This window comes from Crocodylus porosus, unplaced genomic scaffold, assembly GCF_001723895.1.
Source record: "Crocodylus porosus isolate Cpor-Errol unplaced genomic scaffold, CroPor_comp1, whole genome shotgun sequence".
NCBI classification, from domain to species: Eukaryota; Metazoa; Chordata; order Crocodylia; family Crocodylidae; genus Crocodylus; species Crocodylus porosus.
Window position 1 is genome coordinate 4,506,913 of NW_017728923.1, and position 27,575 is coordinate 4,534,487.

At 46.2% G+C, this 27,575-nt stretch overlaps 1 protein-coding gene across 4 annotated transcripts in view; it reads right to left on the minus strand.

The window, feature by feature from the left end:
- The window catches only part of CUNH16orf71 (chromosome unknown C16orf71 homolog), a 203,623-nt gene that overhangs the window by 81,600 nt on the left and 94,448 nt on the right, over positions 1–27,575 (minus strand). For all 4 annotated transcript variants that reach the window (XM_019539984.1, XM_019539985.1, XM_019539983.1 and 1 more), the window contains 4 exons: positions 14,510–14,626; positions 11,381–11,525; positions 8,126–8,441; positions 2,101–2,198 (listed from right to left, as the gene is read on the minus strand). In XM_019539984.1, the coding sequence (XP_019395529.1) occupies positions 2,101–2,198; positions 8,126–8,441; positions 11,381–11,525; positions 14,510–14,626 (676 nt within the window). The remainder of the gene's footprint in view (positions 1–2,100; positions 2,199–8,125; positions 8,442–11,380; positions 11,526–14,509; positions 14,627–27,575) is intronic.

A 27,575-nucleotide genomic window follows, 5' to 3' on the forward strand; every position in this document is an offset into this window, starting at 1 on the left:
CAGCAGAGTGTTTGATCTTTTGTCTCTCTCTCTGACCCTATTTGCAAATATATACCTTTTGTGTTGCTAATAGAGTGTGTCTGTGGCTGAAGGTTTTTTTCGCCTCCCGAGAAACGAACCGCGATTTTTACATCACTGCCACCCCCGGGTCATGCAGTGGGGGCTGGGGTGGCTCCGTGCTGGACTGTCTATCTAGGCAGCCCAGGCGGCAGCAGCTGCTAGCCCCAGCCCTGTGGTACTGGTGGGGAACTGCATACAGCCCCAATCCACCACATGCCTGCTGCAGACTCGCCTGCTGACGCTGAACAGCTGCAGCAATACCAGCAGTGGTGGGATAGAAGCGTGCTTGGCATGGGAGAAAAGCAGCTCCTCCCCACCACCGCTGCCCAGTGCTTCCTGCAGCAGCTGTACAGAGCCCATGCTGGGCTGCCCTGTGGCTCCTCTGTGCTGCCCCGCTGAGCAGTTCAGAGGCAGTGGTGACAGGAGTGGAGCCACAGGGCAGCCCAGCATGGCTTCCACACGGCTACTGCAGGAAGTGCTGGGCAGTGGGGTGGGGGAGGGGCAGCTCTTCCCCCAGGCTGAGCACACTTCTGCCCTGCTGGTGCTGCTGTTGCTGCAGCTGTTCAGTGTGAGTAGGCAAGTCTGCAACAGGCACGGGGTGGGTCGGGGCTACAAGCAGGTCCTCACTGGTACTGTGGGGCTGGGGACAGTGGCGGCAGTGCCAGGAAGGAGCTGCTGTTGCCTGGGCTGCCTAGAAAAGCAGTTCAGCTGTGGAGCCACCCCAGCCCTGCTGTGTGCCCAGGCGATGGCAGGACGTGCCACAATGAGATGGTGCCTAGGCCAGGCAGGACTGAGGGACCCGTCGATGGCTGGACAAAGTCCCTCCATGGGCCAAATCCAGCCCGCGGCTCATATTTTGCCCACCCCTGGTATAAACCCTCCTCAGGAGTAAAGGGTTTTTCAGCAGACAGGCTTTTGTTTTCCTACTTCATAACTTGCTGCCACATCACTCTGCCATGGAGCACAGGGTCAGCTGTTAAGCAGGATTGAAGAAACTGGGAGCCTCATCTGTAAGTTAAAAGGGCACTTTGGGAAGGGAGAGGAGCCATGCAGGAGTTCCTTAATACTAGCTGCTCCCTGTGCTTCCTTCCAAAAAGGTAGAAGCCCTAAGTTCTGCTACTAGAGAGTGGGTGGGGCACTTGAGCAGACCTCCTTTCCCTTCTATAATGCTGAGCTGAGGGGGCTGTGGCCGGGCCCCAACAAGATGCTCTGATTAGGGGGGGTTTTGCCCCCCCACCCCACCTTGGTAACAGAGCATTAATGCTGTTATCAGCATTTGACACTCCATCAGAAAACAAAGCCTCTCTCATTAGTTCAAGCTCTTCTTAAACAACTTTTTCCAAGGAAGGGAGGGCTGCTCTAGTGCTCCACCCACTCTTGTCCATAGGCAAAGAAATAAGCTGGCAAGGCTTCTCCCCTGTGCCTGTTCTCAAGCATGCTGGAGATAAAGTACTCCTCCAAGCATCTTCACAGGTATACTTGTTTGGAGTGTACTACAGGCACAGGTGAGCAGGGAATTTTTGCTGCTGTCCTAGCTGGAATATGTTGCCACTGTAATATAGAGAAGCCCAGAGAAGTCAGGATCATTTAGACCCACAACCTATGTGATGTAATTATATCCCTCCCCTGAAGAGGACTGGTAGCTGATAAAGTCAGGTAGACACAGAGCTCTAAGCTACTGTTAGTCCTCTATAGAACTATTTTATCACCTTAATAAAGGTTTTTCTGCTTTAAGTATCATTGAGCATGGTCTGGGATGTCCGTAGGATCCAGAATTCTAATAGTTTTTAACAGAGGGAGGGCAGATTTAGTCACAATACTTCAATGCTACTTCATATTGAATAAAATGAGCTTCCTCTTTCATTGCAAGCAATTGATTCTCAGCTCTTTTCTCCCTGGCCTGGACATAGTGATGAGGAATACAATAGGAGAGAAACCCATGGACATGAGGGACAGGAGTAAGATAAAAACAACACTTCTGCCAGACTGAAGGACCCTAGACCACATATGCAACCACAAAGTTTGCTCTCTATAGATCACCTTTGGTGGTCGAGACAAGTGTTGTTGGAGCACTGGATGGTGCCTTGCCCTGCAGATCATCCCATTCTTCTGTTCTGCATGATGAAGGACTCTGAGGCCTAAGGAAAATCAACACTAGTATTGAAAACTGTTAAAAGCAGATGCAGGCAGTGACTCTGAATTTCTCGAAACCCCCCCCAAAACAGAGGCTGCTTCAGTGAAAGTGCTTTATGGGAAGTGCCGTTTCAATCCCTTATCCATGGCATCAGTGTGTTGGTGGTTTTGTTCAAAGACTGAATGTCTTTTTATAGTATTCCTTTTGGGACTCCCTCTGGTCAATGAAAAGTGTCTAATGCAATGTAGTAAATTTGACAAGAAAATTTAGGAACTAACAAACATGTTGGGCTATATCTTAAGTATTCTTCCCATGTGGTGAGATTTCAAATCTGCTATTCATATTAAAAATGTTTGATTAGATCAGAATTGGGCACAAATGGTTTCAAAGTGATTATAAATGGGGTCTGGCAGTGATGAGCAAAGGCACTGAAATATCAGTATTCCTTCATTCTGAAAGGAACGAATTATAGCAGGGTGAGTACAAGTTGTGGTCTTCAAGGCCAAGGGACTGACAACAATGCAAACTGCAATCTGTGAATCAGCTGGACAAGTCTGTTAAGAACAGACTGCTAAAGCATGCCTGCCTGCTCTCCTTTGCTTGAGTGGTCTGGAATACGTACTGCTTGCTCTCTGGGACAAGGAGTTGTTGGTGTTTTTCCCCTGCAAAATGAAGTGACTGTGTGATGATCTGAGCTTCGAGACACGGATTATATTTCAGCCAGCAAAGCACTGGAGCAAAATGTCAGAGTCAGGGAAAGACAAGTGCTTATCCACAAAGTTGCACCCCTTTTACTTTGGCCATGCTCACTCAGGCTAGGAACAGACATTGCATTTACCTCTGGATAAGTTGTGCCTGTGTTTGTCCTAGAACAAAAATGGGATTGGTGTGTATACACATCCCACTTCTAACCAGGTTTTTGTGAGCACCTGAATACAGTGCCATTTTTTTGCTATTGATTCAATGATGCAATTCCAGAATAACTGTACAGTCATACTTTGTAAGAACCTGGGATAAATGGTTATTACCTCTTATCCAGGAAGATTTTTTAGAATTTATCCCAGGACAATGGATGAGGCATCTGTAAAACTGCACTTTGTCCTGGGATAAATGGCTTGTCCCAGGATAAATGTGACATCTGTTTGCATCCTAAGAAGAGAAAAATATGTCCAATGTGTCAGAGGAAAAAGATGAGTTCCCATCCCCAAAAAAGAACCTTTGCCAAATAGATTTTTTAAAGATTTAAATCAAAACTATCATTAGCTTCACTGTTAAAGATCGTACAGACTGAGCTCTATCAAATACCACTACAGAAAAATAACCCTGAAGGTGATTGGAAATGGATAGAGTGTGAGACCCACTACAGAACTGGCAGCACAAGCTGTATCCTGATACTGCAGCAACCATGTGCCACACTGCACTGCTCAGACAAGGGGAGCACTCTGCTTCTCATCTCCCTGTCAATGTTTTATGGGCCTGATTCACCTTCATCATGGCTTGGTGTCTGGCAATGGCAGGGACCAATCATTTAAACAAAGAAGGAGAATCTGTTTTCCAGACCTGTGTGGTTTATGTCTTTGGCTGTCAGGGGATCTGCAAGCATGTTGGGGAAGGGAGTAGTTTCATGCTAAATTTATTCTCAATAGAAAAGCTGCAGAGATAGACTGTGTGCACACAGCTAAAGTGAGGGCAGTGGTGTAACTGAGGCAGGGTGATTGGGGAAGGGAGGGGAGAGGAGGGGAAAAAAGTGGGGGTACTGCAGCTGTGTCATCATGATCACACAGCATGATGGTAACTGGAAACAGCCCTGTGTGTAGCAGTTGGCCTGGGCACCTGGCTGCATAATTACGTTTCTGAGCAAGGGGGAACATTGCTATCTCAAATCATCCCTCCCTGCAGCACAAATTTTATTTTGAGTGGGGCAGACGCTCAAGCTCTTCAAGGGGCCAAACACAACTCATAACCTATTTCACTTCTAGAGTCTTCTCTTCAAGCTACCTTGTTCTTTCAGCTGCTCTGGTTTACAAAGTAAAGCCAAGTACAGGCTTTTCTGCAAGCTAACATCAATGCTATCTATCAACTGACTAGAAAGGAATACTGAAGAACAGGAACTGCTCATTTACACCATTGATATCAACTGTCCTTGGAACTGGAGGCTTTGATCCCATCTCAGTCTAATTTGCTCCCAGTGCCATGTGGCATACTGCTCAATCAGGATGTGTAAACTCAATCTAAGACTGAATCTCCTCTACACTGGAAAAATTCCGTTGTTAAATTGGGCCATTTTTCACAGTGTTTTGATCACTGTAGCCAGGGACCAGCAATTATTTAAGCTGGAGGGCTGCTTACTGAGTTCTGGCAAGCTATTGAGGGCCACGTGGGTTGCCCCATCCTGGTCACTGTCTTGTGACTGGAAGTCCCGCCCCCTAACCCCTGACCTTAGCCACCAGAAGTCCCTCCCCTTGCCCCCAGAAATACTTCTTTCAGCAAGGGTTTTGCCATCTCTAACGATCAAAGGGAAGCTGGGTGACAGTGATCACAAGCTGATCACCTTCACCATCTGCCATAAAGCTGGCAAGTCAGTCAGCAATACTCAAGTCCTCGACTTCAGGAAAGCTGACTTTGACAAGCTCAGGAGGCTCGTCAGGGAGACCCTAAAGGGCCACAACCCAAAGGGGAGGGGAGTTCAGGACGAGTGGTTCCTCCTCAAAGGAGAGATTCTGGATGTGCAAGCAAAGTCTATTCCGTCTCGGAGGAAAGGCAGCAAAAGGGCACAGCAGCCCCCTTGGCTCTTCAGGGAACTAGCGGACTTCCTGCGTCTAAAAAGACCTACAAAAGGATGGAGGACTGGATCCACCTCCAAGGAGGAATACTCTGCACTGGTCCAGACCTGCAGGGTGCAAACCAGGAAAGCTAAGGCTGTGACTGAACTCCAACTAACTACAAGTATCAAGGACAATAAAAAGTCCTTTTTTAGATATGTGGGGAGCCGGAGGAAAAGCAAAGGCAACACTGGATCCCTGCTAAACCTGATGGGACAATGGACAACAGATGCCCAGGAAAAAGCCAACTTGCTAAATGGGTACTTTGGGCCTTCAATCTGGTATCCCATGATCACCTCTTTCACCAGTACCATGGGATGCCTCGGCCCATTATGGGACAGGGAGGCCTGGGTGAGGGAGATTTCTTACCCTCCATCAATGCTGACCTTATGAAGGAACACCTTGAGAGGCTGGACACCTTCAAGTCAGCTGGCCCTGACTGGTTACACCTCAGGGTACTCAAGGAGCTGGCTAGCATCATAGCTCAGCCCCTGGCATGGATCTTCAAGAACTCCTGGTGCTCTGGTGAAGTGCCTGAAGACTGGAAGAAGGCCAATGTGGTACCTATCTTCAAGAAAAGGAGGAAAGTGGATCTGGCAAACTATAGGCCCATCAGCCTGACCTCTATCCCAGAGTAAGATCTTAGAAAAGATTATCAAAGAGGCCATTCTTAACAGACTGGCCAATGGCGACATCCTGAAGGATAGCCAGCACAGGTTTGTTGCAGGTAGGTCTTGCTTGACCAATCTTATTTCCTTTTATGACCAGGTGACCTATCACCTTGACAAGGGAGAGGAGATTGATGTCATATATCTTGACTTCAAAAAAGCCTTCGATCTGGTATCCCATGATCACTTCTTGGCAAAACTGGCCAACTGTGGCCTCAGCTTCACCACGATCCACTGGCTGGGGAATTGACTCCGTGGTTGGAAGTCAATTGTCATGGTGCCCTGTGAACAGTGGGGTCCCTCATGGCTCTGTCCTTGGGCCAATACTATTCAACATCTTCATTAATGATGTGGACATTGGTGTCAGAAATGGACTGGCCAAGTTCACTGATGACACCAAACTCTGGGGTAAAGTGTCCATAGCTGAGGACAGGAGGGTGATCCAGGCTGACCTTGACAGGCTCAGGAAATGGGTGGATGAGAACCTGATGGTGTTTAACACTGAAAAATTCAATTGAACTAATGAGAGAGGCTTTGTTTTCTGATAGAGTGTTAAATGCTGATAACAGAGCTGATAAATGCTCTATTACCAAGTGGGGGTGGGGGGTGCAGAACCCCACCCTAATCAGAGCATCTTTTTGGGCTCTGGCCACACACCCCTCAGCTCAGCATTATGAAAAAGAATGGAGGGCTGCTCTAGCGCCCCCTGGCTTCTAGCCTGAGGCACAGCAGGCATGTGCCTGAATTTCCTTAATCCAGAGGGGATGTCTACACGGTTACAAACTGGTTCAGCCTAGCCAGGTTAGGCTAACCTGCAAAGATTTAATCAATTCAGGCTCAGGCTTTTTGAATGTCTGTCCCTAGCCCTAGAGTGAGCTAGGAAGAGCATAAACCTAGTAAAATCAATCTGCTTAATTGCATGTCCCAGTCTTACTCATGCCAACAGATTCTAAGTCAGCTGACCAACATTTTGTGCCTTCCTGGCAACTGTGTCTCATTGACCCTGATCACAGCCCTGTTAGCCTAATCAGAGCCTCCCAGTGCTTATCACACCTTAAAAGCAGTAATCATGACCTTCAGACACCCCCACAGTCACAACCATGCCTCAAAGGCCTTACTCTGTTTCATATACCAGTGCTTCTGACCCTATCTTCAGATCCAGTCACCCAGGCACCTGGTCCTGGCAGGGCTGCTCTAGCTCATGAGGTCCCAGATCCTGGTAAAGCTGCTGTTTCTCCATTCTAATCCACCAGGTCCCAGGCCCTTGCAGGGCTGCTTCAACCTATGAACTGCTAGATTTCTATTTACTCATCCCATAGGCCCCTGCAGGGCTCCATACTTCTATATACTTCTATAGCAGGAGTTCTCAATCCCTGGACCGCAGCCCAGTGCTGGGCCACAGCAGGTCAACTGCCAGTCTGCAGCATGGTCGGCTACCAGACCAGAAGTGGCCATGGACTGGCAAACTGTGGACCCCCCAGAACAGAGTGAATATGCCATGGCTTCTTCTGCAGGGCCCACAGCAGTGCAGGGTTTGGCCTGCTCCCCCGCCTGAGAAGTGGAGGTATTCTTACCTGTCTGCTGGCCAGAAATTTTGGCCATGGTCAGCTGTGACTGCTGGGCTGTGGCCACTTCTGGGCTGTGGTATGCCAGGCCATGGCATAAAAACTTTGGGAACCCCTGCTCTATAGAATGGATTGCCTCCCAGGCACTGCACCCTGGCTTCCACCACTCCTGTAGCCACAATCCAGTTTTCATTCTAGCAAAAACTCTTCTCTCCAAAGAGGCGAGGGCCAGACTGAGGCTGTAGCTCAGGGTCTTAGCTTATATTGCCCAGGAGCACCACTGCCTCGGGTCACATGTGTCCAACCCAGGACAGGGTTTTTCCTTCACCTTAATCAACCTGCCCTTCCTACACTGCAGTCCTTACTTACATACTTATCTGGAGCTGTGCACTACTGTGGTGCAACTTGCTCCCAAGTAGTTATCCTGTCTTACTGTTGCCTCAGCTGCTTACTGCCTGGCAGTTAGCCCTGCTCCAGCAGCCCACTGATTGCAGCGCTTTCTCTCCCTTAAAGTCACAGGGGCTAGAATCTCCTTGTCACAATCACCCCTGGTAAATCCTGTGCCCACTGTCATGTTTCCCCGCACACCAATCACCAGGGTGATAAGCTTTTCTAGCCACCTTTCTTTTTCATGAAGTCTCAGTTGGGGGTGGAGGGTAGGGGAGCAGCAGCATTGAGAAAGCTGACTAGAGGAATTGGCTTTGCAGACATTAATAGTAACCCATTAACAGTGCAGAAGTAGACTGGTACTCCAATACCATGTTGCGTGTAGCCACACCCCTTCCTGTGGGAACAATTACTATCTAGCTCTATCTGCTCCCTACCCCTCCTGTTAAAATCAGAGGATCTTAGAAATGTATCATATAGATTTGTCACCTTGATCTGTTATATTTGCAGGCAGGATTCTGGACACCAACATGAAGTGCTGTGTCAGAATATACTCTTCCTCCAAACCAAAGGCACAGCTCCCTGTTCACACGGCTGTCTGTGCGGGGCAGGTAGACAAGAGGCTCAGCTCGGCTCCTACAATAGAGGGCACTGATGGAGCTGCAGTCAGTCACACGGGCCAGCTGTGGATCAGAAGGCCCTACAATATCCTGTAAGGTGTGTCGTGCTTTCGGCCCTCTCAAACTTAATGCCAGAACTGGTAGTGCCTTGCCAGCCTCAGGAGAATAAGCAGAAGGCAGCTCTTCTGTGAAAGAGAAACATATGTTTGACTAAAGCAGAGTGCCCTCTTTCTAGGCTCACTCATTCTATTCAAGGCCTCTTGTCAAGTCTATATTCTCCCTAGATGATTGATAACTAATCAGCCCTAGCTCTTGTTCCCATTACATGTTTATCAAGGTAACATCTGTTTCTCAAAGGGGCTCTCCCCATGTGAGGCAGCTCCTGATCCCACACAGCTGGTTACCTAACCAAGGAGCTAACCTGCCAAACAACCAGCTTGATGGTGTAATGGTCATACATACAACAGCCTTTGCTGCTGCTCTTGAGATCTATTTGGCTTGCTTGAGAGCAGCCACAGAGAGAACTGTCAGGGCAGCTTCACTGCCTAATTTCTGGGTTTGGAATCCTGGCCTTGATCTTTCTTCTGAGTGGACAGTGCCTGGATGCCAGCATAAAACATGATCAGATGCTTTCACTGCTGTACTGCTCAGGCAGGGTTAAGAGGAGAGGTATGTCCTTACAGCAGCAGGTGGAACCAAACAGTGGTTCTATGGTGTTTCCTGCTTCTACTGAGCCAAAGGAACCCTTCCATACAAACATGCCCGGCTAGGACAGAGTCAGGAGGTTCTAGGGAAGGAGAACAAAAGGCAGCAGCTGGCTCCAGTCAAGCTCTAGGACAGATTTTCAGCTGGTGTAACATCATAGCACCACTGAATCACAGTGTTGTATAATGATCAAAATTGTTATCAGCTGCAGATCTGTTCTATCTTTCCCAATGGAAACTAACACAACAGATAATTCTGCCAAATCTGTATTCTTATGTATTCTGAAATCTACACACATGTAAAGGTGGATACCATGGGAGTGGATCTCACTGAAAACCACAGAACCCAGATATGGACCATTCACTTTGTGGGGATGGAAGCTAGGAAGAAATCTGGGCAAGATAAGTGGGTTATTTTCTGATCCTTTCATGGAAATAGGAAAGCTGATGAAAGGACGCAACTGGAAATTATTTAAAGCTACAGATAAACTGCTCATTCACCCTGGGCAGAGTCAGGATCTGGGCTGTGTGGGGAAGGAACGAGGAGTAATGACATCTCAAAAGAAAATACCCGACCACCAACCCTTCATCTACTTGCTAAGACCCGAGTTCTGGGTTTCCTTATTTCCTGTCATACTTGAAGATCCACAGCAGAACATTCTCTTCCTCTCTGTAACAACCCCTTCACCAAACACACAGCCTGCCTTCATGAGGATTGCCGGGTGGGTGAAGGAATGGAATCCAATTCACTTCTGTATGGCTCCTATTACAGTGATCAGAAAATGAGAGGCAGGATACCTCTTCCTCTGCACTAGTGTTTAGACACGTTTAATGACCTCAGTTCTTACAGAGAAATCAGGATCCTAAACTCACAGGTTTACAATTTAAACTTCAACCTATTTGTATTTTTTTAAGTTTCCAAGTGAAGGGTAAAATTCGGTGTTCCAACCTGCGTAGCAAACCTCAGTTCACATACATTTTCCCTCCATACGAAGTGGTTCTTCACAGCATGTCCAAAGGGCAGAGCATCAGAAACCAGATCTGAAAGCAGAATTCTACCTGTTTTCTGTTACTGATTGGTGACTTCATGGTTTTCTTATTAATTTCCAAAGCCCTCCAGTCACTGGTGAAAACACGTTACATCCACACTGCTGAGACAACTGAAGCAGTAATCACATTTATGAGCTAGTCTGGTTCCATTGTTTTCAAATGTGACAAAGAAGCAGGGACACTGCAGAATTTCTTCGAGTGACTGACCTGGTTTTCACTGAATTTCTGTTCAGGCAAAAGAAAACCTGTTTCTCTCAGTCTCAGTCTGCCAACATTCTTTCCCAAGGGAAATGGATTACATGAGTACATGTCCTCTTGTCACATATAGGTCTTTCAGGAGAACTTCTTGGCTTAAAAATACACTGAACTGTTGTGTTACAGAGGCACTCCCTATCCTTGTAGTTATGGGATGGTTTTCAAACTAAGATCTTGAAAGTTAGCAGTTAATTAAATCTGATACACATCCTAAGAGGTAGGTTTTATCATCTTGCTTTTAAATGGACAAAACTGAGGCTCTGAGAAGTTATAAGGGCCAAATTTTCAACCCAGATGCCTAAAATTATGGATTTGGGCAGCCAACATTAGACACTCATACAAATGTTTGGGTTTCCTGCCTCCATTTCCCCTGTGTTCACCCAGATTAAAAGGTGGGAGATCAGCAATCTGCCAAACTATAAAAAGCAGCTGCGGAAGGGCCAGAGTACCAGTCCCCCACCACCAACAGCTATCTAAGAATTGATACAGGGATATGGGAGTATAGGACTATCAGGAACTTCCTGGGCTATCAAGCCTAGTGCCTTGTGTTTGTAGGCAATCATTTTCCCTAATGAGTCCCCCAAACTATCCACTGTAACCCCTCACACACACCACAGCTTCAAAGCACCCCTAGAAAACAAAACTAAAACACTCTACACTGTGCCAAAGGTAAAAACCAGTGGAAATAAGGTAGGACCCTACTGTTTCCTAAGCCTTAAAGGCCAAAGATCAGGAGACAGTTTGAGTTCCTTATAGATGAAAACTCCAGGGCAACCACTAGGGGCTAATATAATGTTTAAAGCACAAGTACTAAACTGTGCTAGGTTTCTTTCATTCTAGCCCCAATTCCATCCAGGTCACTAGCCCATACATTCAGTAAGAACATGGAGATTTAGGAAAGACCTTTTACAGAAGAATAAAGGCCACAGAAAATGTCAGTGTTACAACACTTGTAGAAATGTAACATAGGGAACAGATAAAAGCAAACAGCCCAGAATGTGTCTGACTCTCAGAGGAGAAGACAAGAGCAAGCCTGAAGTCATGCTCATACCACCCCATAGTACTAACCAGTGTAGTTATATTGGTGTAAGTTCTGTGTGCAGATAAGATATTACCTGTGGTAGAGAGCAGCAGGTTGTGCTGGGGATAAAGTAGGCGGAGTCCGCAGATATCCAAACCAGCACTGAGAATCAACTGTAGCATATGATGGGTGGCCAAAGGGTTTTGGAGTAGGGTTTCAAATAGCAACACCAAGCCAACCTGAACAGAAAGGCAAAGGTCACAAAGGACAAACAAGCACACCCCTATTAGTAACAATGACATTTCTATTCCTAGAGAGAACCATAGATATCAATCACATGTAAATATCTTTCTCTTTCTTGTCTTCAGATTTAATCCCCATGTCTTCCTTATGCGGTATGATCTTTGTGGACTCTTTGTTGTGTATTTATAGTGATCAACATGCTACTTTGCTAGCCCATGACTGGATCCAGTGCACTACCATGTTATTAACACTTATAATATATAATGCCTTTTGTCACCTGAACTACCTTATTTCCTCACATATACCGCACCCTGGATAAAACACAAACCTTGGTTTTGGAAGGCAGAACATAGAAAAAAATATTTTTCCAGAGTCATGGCCAACTATGACATAGAGTAAGTCCTCCTGGAAACACAGAGTGTCCAGAAATGTGGCATCCAAGAAAACAGTCTGGGTGAAGCAGCTGGTACCAGAAACTTCCCCGGTTAGGCCCCAGACCTTTGCAAACACAGCAGCAAGACTGTTCACATTTTTTACTGTAAGAAGCTTTGTATATAAGTTACTGTACATAAAGTGCTATTTCCATATCACAAGCCTCATTAAGATAATACAAACAGCTCACCTGCTGCTTTAGGTGCACGCTCAGCCAATAGGTATGGCTATGAGAGGATTAACCTAGGACTCTGACATCTTGGCAGCTTCATGGCATGCAAAGTATTTTCAGACTTGCTTACTTTCCAGAAAACAGCTTCCCCACTTAAAACATACATCCCATTTTTGGGGGCAGGGGTGATTTTAGGGGGAAAGTTGTGTGTTGTATGTAAAAAGATATGGCATTTTCCTTTGATTTGTTATTGTCAGAACTGTAGGTTATTTGGGGCAGGAAATGAAATGTATTGACTCTGCTGATTAATTCTGCAGTCAAATAATAGCAAGAGACAAGATAGCTATTTTTCCATATTAACGGCAATTCCAAAATCAATACAAGACTATAATCCAAAAAGTGGATACCAAAGGTGAACTATAATTTATTTATATGCCGCAATCTTATTTTCTAGAGGAATTAATTCAGTCTGTCCTTAGATATGGTACAGAAACTGCCATTACACAGTAAACTTACCCTTCCTCCAACATGCTGTGCTGCTCTATGTGGGCTACCTCATCTAAAATGGAAGCAGTATTTTCCTTCACATAGGATTTCAGGTGTACTAATCATCCTGCTCCCATACTAACTAGTCTGACTGCAATGTTGTGTGGACACAGCTATACTGATTCTGGTTTAAGAGGCAGCCTGAGCAAAACAGCGCAGCCTGCTGAAGGTGTAGTTTACAGGCACGGTGAGTTTATCATGTAGGCATAGCCATAGCTATATAATGAATATATACACCAGGAAAAAAAATGTTCTCCATTTAATTCTCTTTTTATTTTAAATGTACTTCACTCCCCCATAAGGAGGAATACTGTACTCAAGGTGCACATGATGTAATGGAAGAATCTGGATTGTTCTGGAAATTGAGGGATAGTGGATATCTGAAGAGCATGACTGTACTGGCCTGTATTTTGTGTACAGTTCTCCCTTCCATACAGACACACAATACCATCCTCAATCAGGAGCTTTATTGCTGCAGTGAATGCCAAATGAATTCATCATTACTGGACACTTTAAATGAAGTGTTACCAAATGCTACTCCCCCATAAACACATAATGAGGCTTACAACATTATGATAAACGAAGTTATAAATCTAACTGAGGAATAAAAAAGTCTAGTCCAACTAGAAAAAAAGCTCAATTGTTTTCTCTTCATTTACTTATAATTCCCCTGTTATTAACCCATTGCTCATTAGAGCTAACAAGAAAGGAACTGTCCTGTAGCTCTATGCTGCATAAAACCTTCATGGAGACATCTCAAGTGGTGAATTATATCATGGGTGGTGATATAACTGAGCATGTCTGTGCAAGGTAGGGGGAACATCAACAATCACCCCATTTTATCCTTTCCCTTCGCAGGGTTTACCTTTGTCAATGCCTTGCACTGTGAAGATGTCTTTCTAAGAGCCGCCTGTAGAAACTCAGAAGTGTCATTCTTGAACTAGCCCCAGCACATGTTACAGAAGGAGGCCAGGAACTTCAAGTGCTTACAGACACGGTGGGAAAAAACCCCCAGCACTTTAATTTCAGCTCAGTGCGCCCCCACACTAAGCACAGTGCATGCGCAGAATAGGAATCATGTCAATTTGATCCGGCTCACCCAGCACCTGTGTAGTTCACACATTTCACCTGGCCTTTTTGGCACTTTTATCTAATTGAATCAGCTATTAGATAAGAATGCCAAAAAGCCTGGCTGAAGCGTGTGAGCTATACAGATGCTGGGCGAGCCAGGTCAAACCAACATGATTCCTATTCTGGTAAAGTGCAGTTTTGGTTTTTTTCCTATGTCTGTCAGCACTGTCCATGATCCAGCTAAGTGCCCTATGTCTTCAACTCCTATTGATAAACCTTAGGCACACTGAAGGAGTACTGAGCTTTCTTAGCAGCTTGTCCATCTTGATGCACATTTAGAAAGAAAATCATAACATCTGTATCTGTAAATCAAGTTTGTGGTGAAGTTTTGAAATTCCCAAAACAGATTTACTACACCTTTTATTGAGAAATTCTAAAATACAGACAAATTCTATGACACGTCAGCTTGCAGTCAAGTTGGCTTGGCATTTCAAAATAAGTCTGCATTGCTGATATGTACCTGACTGGTATCATTTTCTCTAGCCTTTACATTTCAGAGTTTAATCTTTGCAGGCTCAGTGCAATGGCTAGATCAAAATTAATGACACCAAAGGTTTGGCTGGTATATTAGAGTGAGAAACATTTGAAAATGAGTATTTGTGTATTTGTAACAATTCTGTGAGTTCAAATATTCCATGCCAGGGTTGATCTTCCCTTAGCTTTCCACTTAATTCTAGAATTCAGACAGGAATTCTTTACCTCTGTATCTATATCTCTGCTAGTCCCAATGTCACTGCTGCTAGGGAAGTATTCTTCATCGGTTTCTATGGTCTGCCAGTAAAACCCAGCTGGCACTGCAAATGCTTTTTCCACTGCCTGAAATATAAAAGGGACAGTTCCTATTTGTGAATTATTTTGATTCTTCAAAGTCAGAAACTGAAAAAGAGAACATGCTTAATGCTAAGGCTAGAGATCAGAAAAAATGATAAAGAGTTACAGTAATTAGTTCATTGTCATCACTTTACTATTTGCTGTTTTATCTGTCCATTTAGGATCATCAGTACAGTAAAGACAGTTTTAAACAGTATCCCCAGGAGCATGGACCTGCTACCACTGGTATCCTAGGGGAATGAACATTATTAGGGCTCAGACCAGTTAGCCATTTCATGTGCAGATCTTCTGTTGACTTTAATGGAGTTACACATGAGTACGTTACATGTGATCAAGCCATACACACACACACATACATATACACATGCATATATTTTTATACATATATTCAGTTTATAGTCATATCTATATATCTATCTATATACATATATCTATATATCTCTATCTATATAGATTCAGATGGGATGGGGCTGCAGGTGGGCAGGAAGCAGTGCCCAGGAGCCGAGTAAGCTGCTGCCACAGGGGCTGCTAGGAACCTGAGTTTGACCACCATGCAGCCTCTGCTCTGCTGCACATCTGGAGGACTGGAACTGGCCACACATGCCACAGCCCAAGCTGCCCTTCAAGCCTGGGCCAGGAGGGGCTGAAGGAACTACTGCAGGCTGGACAGAATCCCTTGGTGGACTGGATCCAACCCGCAGGCAGTATTTTGCCCACCCCTGTGATTACATAATATTGTGACCATTTTAGGAATTGGCCAGTTATTATATAAGAATGAAACCAAAGTAATTTCATCAAAGGAAAACAAACCCAACAAAAAGTAGCACAGTTCCCAAAGTCCTGCTATGCCAGGTACTGGTGCATTTAGGTAAGTGACAGACACTGGCCTTCAGCTTCATGTTGCAGCATTACACAAGCATGACATTCCCAGTATAACCACACACCTCACTTTCCACTGTTGCTTCCATATTTTCTGGGCAGTCAAGTAAGCAAACTATCCAAGTGCAGTTTGAGCTTTTATGTTTAAGGCTGTCAGTCATAAAAATTTACTTTGGCTTCCAGCTTAGCCTCAAGTCCAAGACTCCTGAATGATCTTCTACAGAATGTGGGAGAGAATCTTACGAAGTTCTTGTTAATGGCAGAAATAATGTTCCCAGGTACAGAAGTGCAAATCTGGAGCAACTCCAGGAACAGACAGGATTATATGGCATTGAAATTTAGTCTTATGAATACGGAAAAAAAAAATTTCAGTTGCAAATTGGAATGGCTCCACTGACTTTAATGGCACTACTCTGACTTAAGCCAGCCATAAATTTGCCTCTATCATGTAAGAGCATTTTTTTTGCTCTGATGCCACCAAAATGTATTTCACAGAAAAGAAAGGAAATATCACCGAGATTTCATTAAATCTTCAGTACGGATAGACTATGGGCTAATTACTTGAAAAAGCAGCCATTCTGTATTATGAAGTACATATAACACAGGATAATTGTGTAATCTCCTGAAAGATATTCTGTTCTGCTGGGCAAATAATAGATATTTTAGATCCTTCTATAAATATTTTAAAATAACAACACGAAAATGTGATTAATTTGAACAATGTTAAAAGCCTTCTGGTTCCATTGTGCTTTGGCAGCATTTTCCAGTTTGACCTCTCTTTTTTTATTATTATTATACTGTTAGAGATATTTACATGGAAACAGCAATTTGGGGTCAAATCCTCAGCTCTTGTGAATCAGCAGGGCTCCTCTGGGGTCAGAAGATTACCTTTACTCCTGTCAAAAATTAACTTCTTTGGTTTTACAGCACTTTGCCAACCAGCCTTTGCCTAGGACATCACACTCATTTGCTTGGAAAATATTGATATAGATATAGAAACAGGAAAATATTACCAAGCCAAGATAAGAAAATAGAAGCCCTCCTCTGTTTCCAAAGGTCCCTAGCAGCTCCTCCATGCAGCACTGACAAGGGGAAGCATACATGGGAAAGGGATCAGGACAGATCATGCACGATAAGCATGGAGAGGGACTCCGCCTCTGCAGATTTTGCCACTCACAAGGCATTTCACCTCTTGTCAATCAAATGCAAAAGCAGCAGCAGCAGCAGCAACAGCAGCAGCAGCAAGGACCTCTCCAGAAAACTGCACCTTTTGTTGCTGTGGTCATAGTTTCATAGTTGGTAGGATCAGAAGGGACCTGAGCAGATCATCAAGTCTGACCCCCTGCCATGGCAGTAAAGAGTACTGGGGTCAAACGACCCCAGCAAGGTGATTGTCTAGCCTTGTCTTAAAGACTCCCAGGGTAGGAGCCAGCACAACTTCACTTGGGAGTTGGTTCCAGATCCTAGCCGCCCTGACAGTGATGTAGTGCCTCCTGATGTCTAATCTGAATCTACCCTCTGCCAGCTTGTGACCGTTATTTCTAGTCACTCCTGGTAGTGCTCGGGGGAACAGGGACTTCCCCAGTGCCTGCTGGTCCCCTTTGACTAGTTTGTAACAGGCCACTAGATCCCCCCTCAGCCTTCTCTTGTAGTGGCTGAATAGGTTCAGGTCCCATAGGGCCTGCCTTGCTGCCCCCTGATCATGCGAGTGGTCCTTGCTTCTTACTTCCCCACCATTGAAACCCCACTTCTTAACTCTTGCCAGGAGAGCTAAAGGATGCTGTCAGCAACCACTTGCACAGCTATGGCAACATCTGTGTGCTATAACATCTCTGCACAGCTGTTGCTGGGTAATTGTTCCATTGTCACAGTCTCCTGTGCACATTTTGCAGGACATAGGCAAGGTGTTCCCCAGAGCAAGAAGCATAGAGAGCTCTCCTAGCCCACTGCAGTTCATGATGACCAAACAATTCTATTTGTTTTAGAAAGTCCCTCCTTCCTTTCTCTTCTAATTCTCCCTCTACCTCCTACCATCCTTCTCCACAAAAAGGATGTATCATGGCTACATAAGTACTTGTGGTGCCATTGTCTGCCTGAGCATAAACTTTTGGATTGGCATGAATATGAGATGTTTATTGGACAAAACATAAATCCCATGAATCAATAAGACAGCTCAAACCTGAACTAGAATATGACTGAATTTCCATGGAAACCTTTATTGTATTTATCAGTTAAGAAACAATCCAACGTATCTTAGCAAATTCAAGTTAAAGGCTGACCTTCTGCTGTGCCTGAGTTTGACTGTTCACCTCCATTTTATATTTCCTGTATTACTTCATACCCTTTACATGACTTAAATTGTACAGACTAAACGCTGCCCTCATTTACATCTCTGTAGCTCAAAGAAGTGTGCGTGTGGGAGAAACTGAATGTGCAGATGATTGAGATTTTGTATTTATGACATTAACATACAAAGGGTCAGGTTCTTATCTCAGTAACTCAGGGCATGTCTACATGTGCAATTAATACACCTGAATTTTCTGTGAAGAAAAAGTCAGGTTCAATCAAGTGCTCCTCGGTGTACATCTACATATGTACCCCAGTCGGGAGCAAATTTGCTACCAATGGGAGCAGTTCAGTCCAGGGCTTTTTCAGCCCCCCTGCAGCAGCCAGGGGGAGCTCCAGAGAGCTGGCAGGAGGCATAGGGGTCAAGCCTGGGCTCTGGGGAGCGAGCTCCCAGCCATGTGGACCTTGGGATTGCAGATTGGCTCAGCAGCAATGGTTTGGGGCAATGCCCCATGCCTAAGCATAGGAGTAAGCAGCACCAGGACTGAAGGGGATGGGGGAAAAGATGCAGGGGGGAAGCAGAGCAGGGACCAAGGGGGAGAAGCAACAGGGAAGCAGCACTGGGACTGGGGGGAAAAGAGGGAGGGAGCGGTGCCAGGGACTTGTGGGGGAGAATGTCGAGCAGAGCTTAGCATTTGGCATAAAAGAGGGCATGCTGCAGCCAGACTGGAAAGAGGACTCGGCCACAACTGAGACGCAGCAAGCTGAACCCTTGTGGGATGCCAGAGAGACTACGACCCCAAATGAGGAACCAACCCGACCTACCATGCAGATAAGTAAAGCTGGACAGTGGGGGTTTCAGGTGGCTTATTGGCCAGGAGATGGAGGCATCGGGAGGAGGAGTACCCCAGAGAGAGAGAGAGAGAGTACTATACCCTCAGGAAAGATGGGGAGAAGGGACACCCAACGTCAGCCAGCCTCAGAGAGTCCTGGGTAGACCTGGGTAAAGAAGGAATTTGCCCAGAGGAATGGAGTAAAACAGCCTACTGGCTCAGAGGGCTGCAGATAATGGAGTTGAAGCCCAGTGCAGCCTCAGAAGTTTTTCTTTGTGTTGTTAAGTAGTAATCCCAAGCTAGGGAAGCATAGCTGAGGAAAAGCCTGATTCCCTGCACACCTGAGTTCTGATTAATCAAGCCCAAGAGTCAGCCCCTGAGACCTAGTAGCATCTGAACATGAATCCTGGGATTGGCAAGCAGAGAATTCATCTCTCCAGGACTCAGTGATCCCAAAGAGAAGGAAGACTATCGCAAGCAGGGTGGAGACATTTGAGGAAAAGCCACCTGCCTAGAGGGCACAGCCATGATCTCTCACGAAGCCCACAGCCAACTGGCCTGGAGAGGATCCAAGAACTGGCTACTCACACTCAATACCAGCAAGAAGATATGACTTGTCACCCAAGAGAATAGGGGCAGGGTGTGAGGGTGGTGAAGCCCTGCACAAGACTGACTTTGCCTTTACAATCATCACTCAAGATACCATCTAAACTTCTGAGAACTAACTTCACATCAAAGATGTGGCAGGTGAGAGGGAGGAAGAACGAGGTAGTGGTCCCTGAAATTCCAGTGTGACAAGGAGCAGCGGTTAAGCCCACCAGTTCATAGTTGGTATGTGCCAGGACTTTTCAATGCCTCCCCTCCCTCCCCCCAGCTCATCAGCCAGCTGCTGGCGGACTCCCCACTTCTTGACTGGCCAAAGGGGAAACCCCAACCAAAAAAGGTTAAAAACCCCTGGTATGTGCAAACAACACATTAGCCTAATTTACTGTGCACATGTAGACACTGACACTTTACTGATGCATTAGATTAGTCTAATGTGTAGTAAAGCATCTCTTGTAGATGCACCCTGTAGGAGTAAAAGTTACTTTAAACTGGAATCAAAATACAGCCCAAAGGCTCTACTATTGTTTATGCAGGAAGGAAATGTATTACAGATTACAGGCTGAGTTTTCATAGAAGCAGCAGCTTAGATTGTGCATTTTCAATGACTGTGAATGCATATGTGCACATTTGTACCTGTGCCCTAGGCATCTCAATTTTAATTTTTCATACAAAATACAGACATCTGGAAGCTGAAGCATTTCAGTTTGGATATGCTGCTGTAGTGTCACAGGGGAGCTGTAGTTTGGTCACCTTATGCTCCCCACAGGAGGGGCTTCTTGGTTGGACGGGATCTCCCATTATGCTAAGAACCATCACCTCTGACATCCAGGAGGGGAGAGTGTGCTGAATCTAAGAAGCAATTATCTAACCAGGGAGACCAGTCTAGGGAAGAGAATAGCAGCACAGGGCAGATGGGTTATGTTTTCTATAAGCTGCTGTGACAACATTCCCATCTGAAATATTTCATTATTTAAATTTTCTCAGAAAAAAATGTCCACGGAAAATCTCCCTATTTCTGAGGACCTCAATTAATTCTCCTGTTTATTTATTTCAGGTGTTCCCATCTCCAGAACACACTTATGAATTGCCTTAGAGGCTATTACTCATATATAGCTTGCTACAATGGCCATGGAAATCAGTTTTAGCCTTTCCACTTCCAGCATCAGATGAATTAGGATGTTGCCTATGAAAGCATAGGCATTTCAGCATGAGTTAGTCTCCAGGTGTCACCCTTTTGCCTGACTTTTGTGACTTCAGTAGTGGTGGCTTAGTCATTTCTCTAGTGCACCTATCCACCTCTTGAATGGAGAGAGGTATCAAACAGTGGGAGAAGATTATTGACTCTGCCTGTGAAGCTGATATCTGCTGAAGGAAGAAGATAATGGCTTGGACTGTAAAGATCCTGTGAGGAGATTTTAGAGTATTTTTCTCGCAACTTAATACCAAGCCTGAAACTTGAAAAAGTGCAGATCCCTGCCCATCACTCTGCCTTGTTTCACATTCCTTATTCCATTTCATTCTGTGCTTGATTTACAAAGAGCCAAGCACATTTTAGTTGCTTCCACAACTAGAAGAGTAAATAATTTTAACAGCGATTTGATGGCAGTGGGCTGGACAGTAGGACTGTGTGAAGCTTTGGCCGCTGATTTGACTCGATGGAGATTCAGCCCAATTCAGTGGCTGAATCTCCGAATCTGAAACGCATCAGGAGACCCTTTAATCTCTCTGAATTGAATTGGAACTCTCTAAATTGATTTGGAGAAATTCAGCAATTTGGACATAGACACAGACTTAAACGTTTTTTCTACATACCTCAAGGTACCAGGCTGCTCATGAATGCTGTTGATGGTGGGGCGGATGGAGCATCCTACAGGAGTGCAGGGGCTCCCCCGTGCATTTGCAGCAGACCTGGAAGTGGATTGCCAAGTCAAAGGAAGTGTGGGGAGTCCCAGTGGGTCCCGGTGGACCCAGACTTTCGGTCCACTTTCGGGTTCACCACTGAGCACATGTGGGTTCCCCCCGCATTCCTGCGGGACGCTCCATCCACTCCAGCATTGCAGTGTTCTCTAGCTAATTCACTGTGATTTTTATACATGATATATGATATAGCAAGTTAATGCACATTCCAATAAAGTTACATTTGTTTTTGTTTCCATTTTAACTGAATAATATAGCCCTAAGCCCCTAGCTTGTTAGTAATGCTTCTAGTTTCTCCTTAACTGGAGAAAAATACATATTATGTTATACATGATAATGTGCAGTACCACCTGCACCCCATTTTCAAAATCGTAGATCCGCTCATGCTTGATTTCCTATCACTATGCTGAAATTGCCTATGTAGAACTAGGTCCAGCTTAAATATACCATCTTACATACCACCTCTGAATGCCTCCTGGTATTTTAGGGAAAGGAGAAAAAAAATTCTTGCCATGTTCAGGCACTTGGAGTCACTCAGAAGTTGTAAAATGGGAGACTCCAACCTCCAATAATCAGCTGAATTCCCCCTTTATAGGAATGATTTGTGCTGATACAAGGCACCATGGTTATCTCCTATGCTAACTGCCTTTATCTACTGCCACAAAGGACAGTGTCAAGAGAAAAGTGAGTATGGTAGAGTGATTTCCACTTAACATGAGGTTCCACCATGCTGTGAAAGCTACAGAAGCCCTAAGGCTCCTCAGAGGGGACAGGCTGGAGCAGCCTAAAAATCGGATCACCAAAATCATTTCCAAGACTTCTCCATCCTTCACCAGACCAATCAGATCCTGTGCCAGGAAGCAATCCATAATTCTCTGGAGGCTGGGGTGCCCATAATTCCCCAGTTGGCTGTATTATTTGTTTTTCTTTATAATTATTGACCTTCTAACTATTCTTCAGGAGACATTTTGATTTCTGTGATCTGAAAGGACTGAAGAAAGACTAGCTTATACTAGTGGTGTTCAACCTTTCAGCCCTGTAGACAGAATGGGTGGCACTGAGCCAACCTGTGGGCTAGATCCCACATCCTGGCCTGATCCTGCACATTGGATCTGGCTGCATGCTGGCCTGACCCAATGCACTGGATCTGGCCATGAAGTGACCGTGCATGTGAACCCCACCACAGACTAGTGATTTGGCACAGAGGGCCATATCATCCAGCCCACAGGGTTCCCCGCTGGCTGGAAATTTGGAAGCAGGGGAGCAACAATTAATGCTGCCACTGCTTTCCTGCTACTAAATTTCTGGACTGGTGGAGAGTCCTATGAGTCAAATGAAATGGTTCCATGAGCTGGATCTGGTCTGAAGGCTTTAGGTTGAGCACCACTAGTTTATGCCATTGCAAGGACTGAAAACAGACAACATTATTAAAAAAAATAATTAAAAAGAAACCTGGAGCCACTCTTTTTTTTTCAGATGATATTACCAAAAGGAAGCCAGGCACAGTCATGAGAAGAGATTTCACAGCAAATGTGTTGTAAAATATTGAGCAGAAACAAGAAGCAGCACACACCAAAGAAATCTGGATACTGTATTTCACTAGAGCCTGTGTGTTGCTATAACATGGTTTTCTAGGCCAGTGCTTTTCAACCGGTGTGCCATAGCACACCAGTGTACCACATAGAGCTCCCTGGTGTGCTGTGAGAATTTTGGAATGAGAAGAAAGTTCTCCAGCCACCTAGAACTAACGAATAAGCTGCACTGATTAAATATTCACAGAAGACTCATGCATGTGTTGGCTGTGTAGGAGAGAGAGAACCAGCCGAGCAGAAGGAAATTCATCTACTGCGCATGTGTCGGCTGTGGAAGATGTGCAGTTTGTGAGCCTCTGAACAGCTCTGCCATGGAATTTTGCGGCGGCAGTGAGCTACAATGAGTTCATAAGTATGGAAACGGGAAATGCTTTAACAGGTGTACCATGGAAAATTTTTATTAATGTAAGTGTGCCTTGGGCTGGAAAAGGTTGGGAAACACTGTTTTAGCCATTGCACAAAAGACAACCAGATCCAACCATTCCCCTTGCATCCAATATATTCTGTTTGCTGTTGAATTACCAAGAGTCTGAAAGTAGAAAATAGGATCAATTAGTGGGAGTGGATGGGGTGAGATGCCCTCCAAGGGTGGCCATGAAGCTCCTGGAGTCCCTTCAGCACTTACCCACCCTGGTCTCTGTGGGTAGTGGTCTCTGTGGGACTGAGTCACACATTCATTCACCAACCAAGCCTTGATGTATTTGCTTTTATATAAGGGAGGCTGCCCCAGGGACCAGAGTGGGTTCCTCATCTATCTTTGCCCTGGGCCACAAGTTCCCTGATCCCCTTTCATCTCTGGCTGTGGCCACTCTTTGACCTTTGGCCTGTCCCTTCCAAGTACCTGGCCCCACTTTGGGCCAGTTGTGATCTCCTGGCTGGAACGGACAGGCCAAAGGTCAGACAGTGGCCACAGACAGAGATGAAGGAGATCAGGGAACTTGGATGAGGGCTGAAGTGACTCCAGGGGCTTCACAGCCATCTCTGGAGGGCACTCTGCTACAGTTGTTCATTGGCTGGGAAAGCGGTCCATACAGAGAGCAGAACCATGGGTGAGCAAGGGTTGGCAGTAGAGGGACTGATCTCACAGTGTCTCACTGGCCCAAGGTGGGGGCAGGGCCCAGGGAGGGGTCAAAGGCTGATGATAGCCACAGCATGAGACTGCTGGAGCTAGGGTGTCTGGAGATCTGGGGCCAGATACTTGGAAGAGACAGGCCAATGGTCAGAGAGTGCCCACAGCCAGAGATGAAGGGGATCAGGAAACTTGTGGCTCAGGACAGAGATGGATGAGGCAGTGCTATCCATGGTGAGGAGGGTCTGAGAAATGAAGGCTGCGTGTGGAGGAGAGACCCTGAGGGCAAGCACTGAGGTTTGGGCACAAATGCAGGGACTAGGAGAGAGCTTGTGGGGTACAGGAGAGGATATCCAGAATGGACAGCCTCAGAGAACTGCAAAGAGCACACCCAAGAAGCCCAGAAGACAGAGGGAATCTCTTGGTCCTGGATAAGACTGGAAATGGCACCCCCCTGGGGCTGGTTAGTGTGGTGGGGCTACTTGTTGTGAGGTAGTAGCCTTATAAAATATCACATGTAGCCACCCCAGGGAATGGCAAGTATGGGACACCTGAAAACCCCAGCTACCACTGCCTTGTGGGTTACATCATGGAGGAGAAAGGCTAACAGACCACACCCTAACAGAAAAGGAGATTTGGGAAACCCTCAGGAGGATTGCCAAAGCGGGGAGGTATGTGACAGGATTCTTGGCAAGCTCATGCCACTTTAAGAGAGGCAGCCTGAAAAGCAGCCTGCAGGTGGCAAGGGGAACTAATGAGAGCCTCACCTGATTAGGAGAGGGATGAGCTTAGACAAGATATAAGCCCAGACCCTGAGTTGAGTAGGCAGTAAGATCCAGGAAGCTGCTGTAGGAACATCTCTTAAGCAGGGTGGCTGTACGCCTGGAATGCCAATGTGGAGAATACAGGCAGCAGCAGTTTAAAGGTTTGGGAAGGGACTAAGGAGTTGCAGGTGATCCCTAGGGGCACAGTAGGGAGTGTAGGAGCCCAGAGAGTGTGGGACCAGCAAGTCCAGGAGCCAGAATGGCTGAGTGAGGGATCAGGGGGTCCAGGAGCCAGACAGCAGCTGAGTGAGGGACCAGGGGACCTGAAAGCCCAGAGGAGACTGAGCATATGGAATGAAAAATCATTGAGTGGTAACATCTGCAAAGCATGAGGTATGGTGTAGGGGTGGATGGAGCCACACAATTAACCTGTAAGGCAATGACTAGAAACCTGGTCGACATTAGAATAAGAGCAGAGCAGAAGCCCTGGGAAAGCCTCCTTTATATGAAAGCAAATACATCAAGACATGGCAGACAAATGAAGGGGTGACTGCCCAAAGAAACCAGAGTGGGTAAGGGCTGAAGGGACTCCCAGGGCTTCAGTCACCCCTAGAGGGAACCTTGCTACAAAGGTAAACAAATAAACTAGTGAAGATTTCCAAGCCCTAGCAGGATTTGCAGAAAGGCACATCTCCAGCTATTCTTATCAGCTAAGGCCCTTGGTGTTTTCCAGCATAATGACAATTGCCCAGGCCCTTCTTTCTATGGAAAAAACAGATACTCAGATACCCCATGAGAAATCACTGTCCTTCTCTCTAGGAGAAATCCAGCTTCTCCATATCAACAAGATGAAGAGCAGGACAAACTGAATACCTCAGCCCCTCTTCAGGTTGGGGTCAAGATGAGAGGCAGGAGCATTGACCAGAGAGATGACAAGAAAGTTCTATGCCATGGTTAATAGTGAGCAAGAATGATTCTTGAGGTCCCTGGTAACAAAAATAGGGATGTGAAAGGGTAAATGATTAATCATTTAAACAGTAAGTGCAGTGATAGTTTACTGGTTATCCTTTAGCTCAGAGCTGGCGTAGTCTGGCAGGGGAGTGGGGAAGGGAACCTGTGCAGTGTCCCAGAAGGCAGTAGGGCATGCAAGCAGGAAGGAGGGATGGGGAGGTGGATGGGGTGGGGTGCAATAGTACCCATAGCTCAGTGTTTCTCAACCTCTGGGTTGCAACCCAAAAGTAGGTTGCAAGAATATATGAAAGGGTCACAAGCAAACTTTTTGAGCCCAGAGTGTGTGTGAGAGTAGCAGCCCCAGCAGGGGGCATGTGGTCAAAGCACATCTGAGGAAGCCTGATGCCAATTTTGGGCCAGAAGCTGGGTGCGGCCCAACTAAAGAGACCGTAGAGTAATAGTGGATCTGGATGCCTTCTATGAGGCATGGGACACAGCATAAGGGAAGGCTGAGAGTTGTGTATTTGGCCCTTGTCATCGTGGCAATAAATTGGGCAGCCTCCTGCATTTTCCATCTATTTTGATACATCAAGGTGTGGCAGGTGAGTGAGAACTGACTGCCCTAGACAAGTGGGTGGGCCAATGTTGTAACCAGCCTTATGATGGCCCCCTGTTACAATCAACAAAATGGATTCTCCTTTAAAGGAGAAAAATGTGGAAAACCATGGCTTTTCCCTTGAAGGCTGTCAGAGTTCCAGCCTGCAAGGGGCTGCTTGGGGCCTCCTATGCCTCTCGCCCCAGGGCTGGGACCTAGAAGCCGGGAACAGTGGGTTGGAGTAAGTGGCACTGGGTTGGTTCTGGCCATGGATGTTTACAAATGGGTCCTGGTACAAAAAAAGGTTGAGAACCACTGCCATAGCCTAAAAGGAAAACAGGGAGCAACTTAATGACTCATCAATTAATCAATTAGCTGCTCATTCACAGGTGCTCCCTCCCTCCCAGCACAGGGCTTCACCTGGGCTATGTTGTCTGGTTGGGCTTGCCTCCTCCCACAGTCAAAGGGCCCCAGGAGCTGGGAGGCTCCAAGCAGCAGCTGTGTGGGAGCTGCTGTGTTATCATGTAATTGTTTAACTGATATAATTAGAGGAGGTTAAATGAATATTTTTTAATATTAAGCACGAACACCTCTCCACCACATCAAAGTTGCAAGCCTTGGGAGGATTAGTTACACTACTGTCCCAGACAAAGGAGACATTAACCCAGGGGTGGGCAAAATCCGGCCTACCAGGCCATTCTATCTGGCCCGCAGGGCCCCTAAAAATTTACAAAATTAATATTTATGTGCCCCTGGCTGTCTGTCAAAGATGACAGGAGCCTGGGGCAGTAGGACCCAAGGGGAGACCTCTGGCAGGATCAAGGGGCACTCGCATGATCATAGGAGCAGCAGGGCAGGCCCTATGAGGAAAGGCTACGGGACCTGAACCTGTTCAGCCTCCACAAGCAAAGGTTATGGGCAGATCGAGTGGCCTGTTACAAACTAGTCAGAGGGGACCAGCAGGCATTGGGAGAGTCCCTGTTCCCCCGAGCACTACCAGGAGTGACCAGGAATAATGGCCACAAGCTGGCAGAGGGTAGATTTAGGCAATATCAGGAGGCACTACTTCACGGTCAGGGCATCTAGGATCTGGAACCAACTTCTAAGAGAAGTGGTGCTGGCTCCTACCCTAGGGGTATTTAAGATGAGGCTAGATGTATACCTTGCTGGGGTCATTTGACCCCAGTACTCTTTCCTGCCATGGCAGGGGGTCGGACTCGATGATCTGCTCAGGTCCCTTCCGACCCTAGAAACTGTGAAACTGTGAAACTATGAAGCAGCTGGAGAAGCAGGTCCAGCCTGGCACCTCCCCCTGCCGCCTCTAGCCATCCCCACTCCAAGCGGCAGCTGGAAGCCTCTGCCTAGCTGGGGCTTCTCAAGGCTTCTGGCCTGGGGCTGTTCCAGTCTTCTTGCGCAGAGGAAAATACAAATAAGAAAGTGGG